This window comes from Armigeres subalbatus, unplaced genomic scaffold (genome assembly GCF_024139115.2).
Source record: "Armigeres subalbatus isolate Guangzhou_Male unplaced genomic scaffold, GZ_Asu_2 Contig38, whole genome shotgun sequence".
NCBI classification, from domain to species: Eukaryota; Metazoa; Arthropoda; class Insecta; order Diptera; family Culicidae; genus Armigeres; species Armigeres subalbatus.
The window spans coordinates 55,913-57,215 of NW_026943130.1; the positions used below are offsets into that span (position 1 = coordinate 55,913).

The 1,303-nt window shown below is 42.6% G+C and overlaps 1 protein-coding gene across 1 annotated transcript; it reads right to left on the reverse strand.

Moving 5' to 3' along the window:
• Positions 1-432: 432 nt before the first annotated feature.
• LOC134204074 (small ribosomal subunit protein uS9-like) lies at positions 433-1,068 on the reverse strand. The gene has a single exon (XM_062678904.1). It carries the CDS (start codon positions 1,029-1,031, stop codon positions 585-587), a length of 447 nt encoding a protein of 148 aa, XP_062534888.1. The 5' UTR covers positions 1,032-1,068; the 3' UTR covers positions 433-584.
• Between the last annotated feature and the right edge of the window lie 235 nt (positions 1,069-1,303).

The window sequence follows — 1,303 nt, forward strand, 5'->3', positions numbered from 1 at the left end:
CCAACTAACATACTATTCCTTCCCCGTGCGTTCATGGAGATGCAGAGGATTTCTCTGCCTCTTGTAGCAATGAGTGCAGAGCTAATTTTCCTACCCTTATCTTAATTGACTGTGAGGATGTGACCCGCATCGCCGAAAAAGTGGAAGTTTTCTATCAAAATTTTTAAAATTGTCAATAAAGAAATCAGAGTATGATCAATAAATTGATTCAATATTTCCACAAATAATGCACAATTTCCATAAACATTTTAAAATTTTTATTTTAGTCATGTTAGAAACTCCGAAGCTTGTACAGTGTAGTAGGGCTCAGTTGGCGCCAGGCCGTAAGGCCGAATGGTCATTAGGCCGAATGAGAAGTAAGAAGCAAAACGTGAGAAATTAAATTAAGTTTTTCTTCCTTTTTCTTCCATGTTCGTCCAGACGAAGAAGAAGGGGTTTCCGTACACGCACTATATATTCCCAAAGCAATCCTCCTTATCTGGCTTAATCTTAGAATGTATATTCAGCTTTACCGGGCAATGGGGCACGCACTGAACTGCAAACCACATACGACCAGCAGAGCCGTAAAAATCGTAACGGAAAGTTTAACGATACGACTTCTGGTAGCGAGCGCGGGCACCTGGACCTCCGAACTTCTTCGGTTCGCACCGACGAGGATCGGCAACCAGCAGGGTACGGTCGTACTGGGTCAGGATGTCCTTCAGCTCCTTGCGGGAGGCTTCATCCACATACTTCTGGTAAAAGGAAACCAGGGCCTTGGAGATGGCCTGCCGGATGGCATAGATCTGAGCTACGTGACCACCACCGGAGACGCGGATCCGGATGTCGACGCCGGCGAACTTTTCTTTGCCGAGCAGCAACAGCGGCTCCTGTAGCTTATACTGCAGAACCTTGGGTTCGATTTGGTCCAGAGGGCGGCCATTTACTCGCAGCAGACCCTTTCCGCGTTTGCAGTATGCAACGGCGGTGACAGTTTTCTTGCGTCCGAAGACTTGCACAGCATTAACGGGTTCTTTACGTGTCTTCACCATGTCTGATTCTGTACACAAAACCTTCAGAAAAAGGATATAGAAAATAGATATAGTTTATATACAGACATTTTAGTAATTTATTCGATAATGATTTGTGGTGACACAAAATTCGGCGGAAGGGTTTAAAAGTAGAAGCATAAGTAAGTATTAATCTAGTTTTATTGTCACTGTAATTTTTTTTTTAAATTTATTAAAAGTCATCTTTCCCAAAGATGCCATATTATTTTACGAAATCTTAAATAGTACTGTACGTGTGAATCTAACTGAAAAAT

Excerpts from the sequence above, each read along its gene's own strand:
- LOC134204074 (XM_062678904.1), bottom strand. The coding sequence starts at position 1,031 with ATGGTGAAGACACGTAAAGAACCCGTTAATGCTGTGCAAGTCTTCGGA.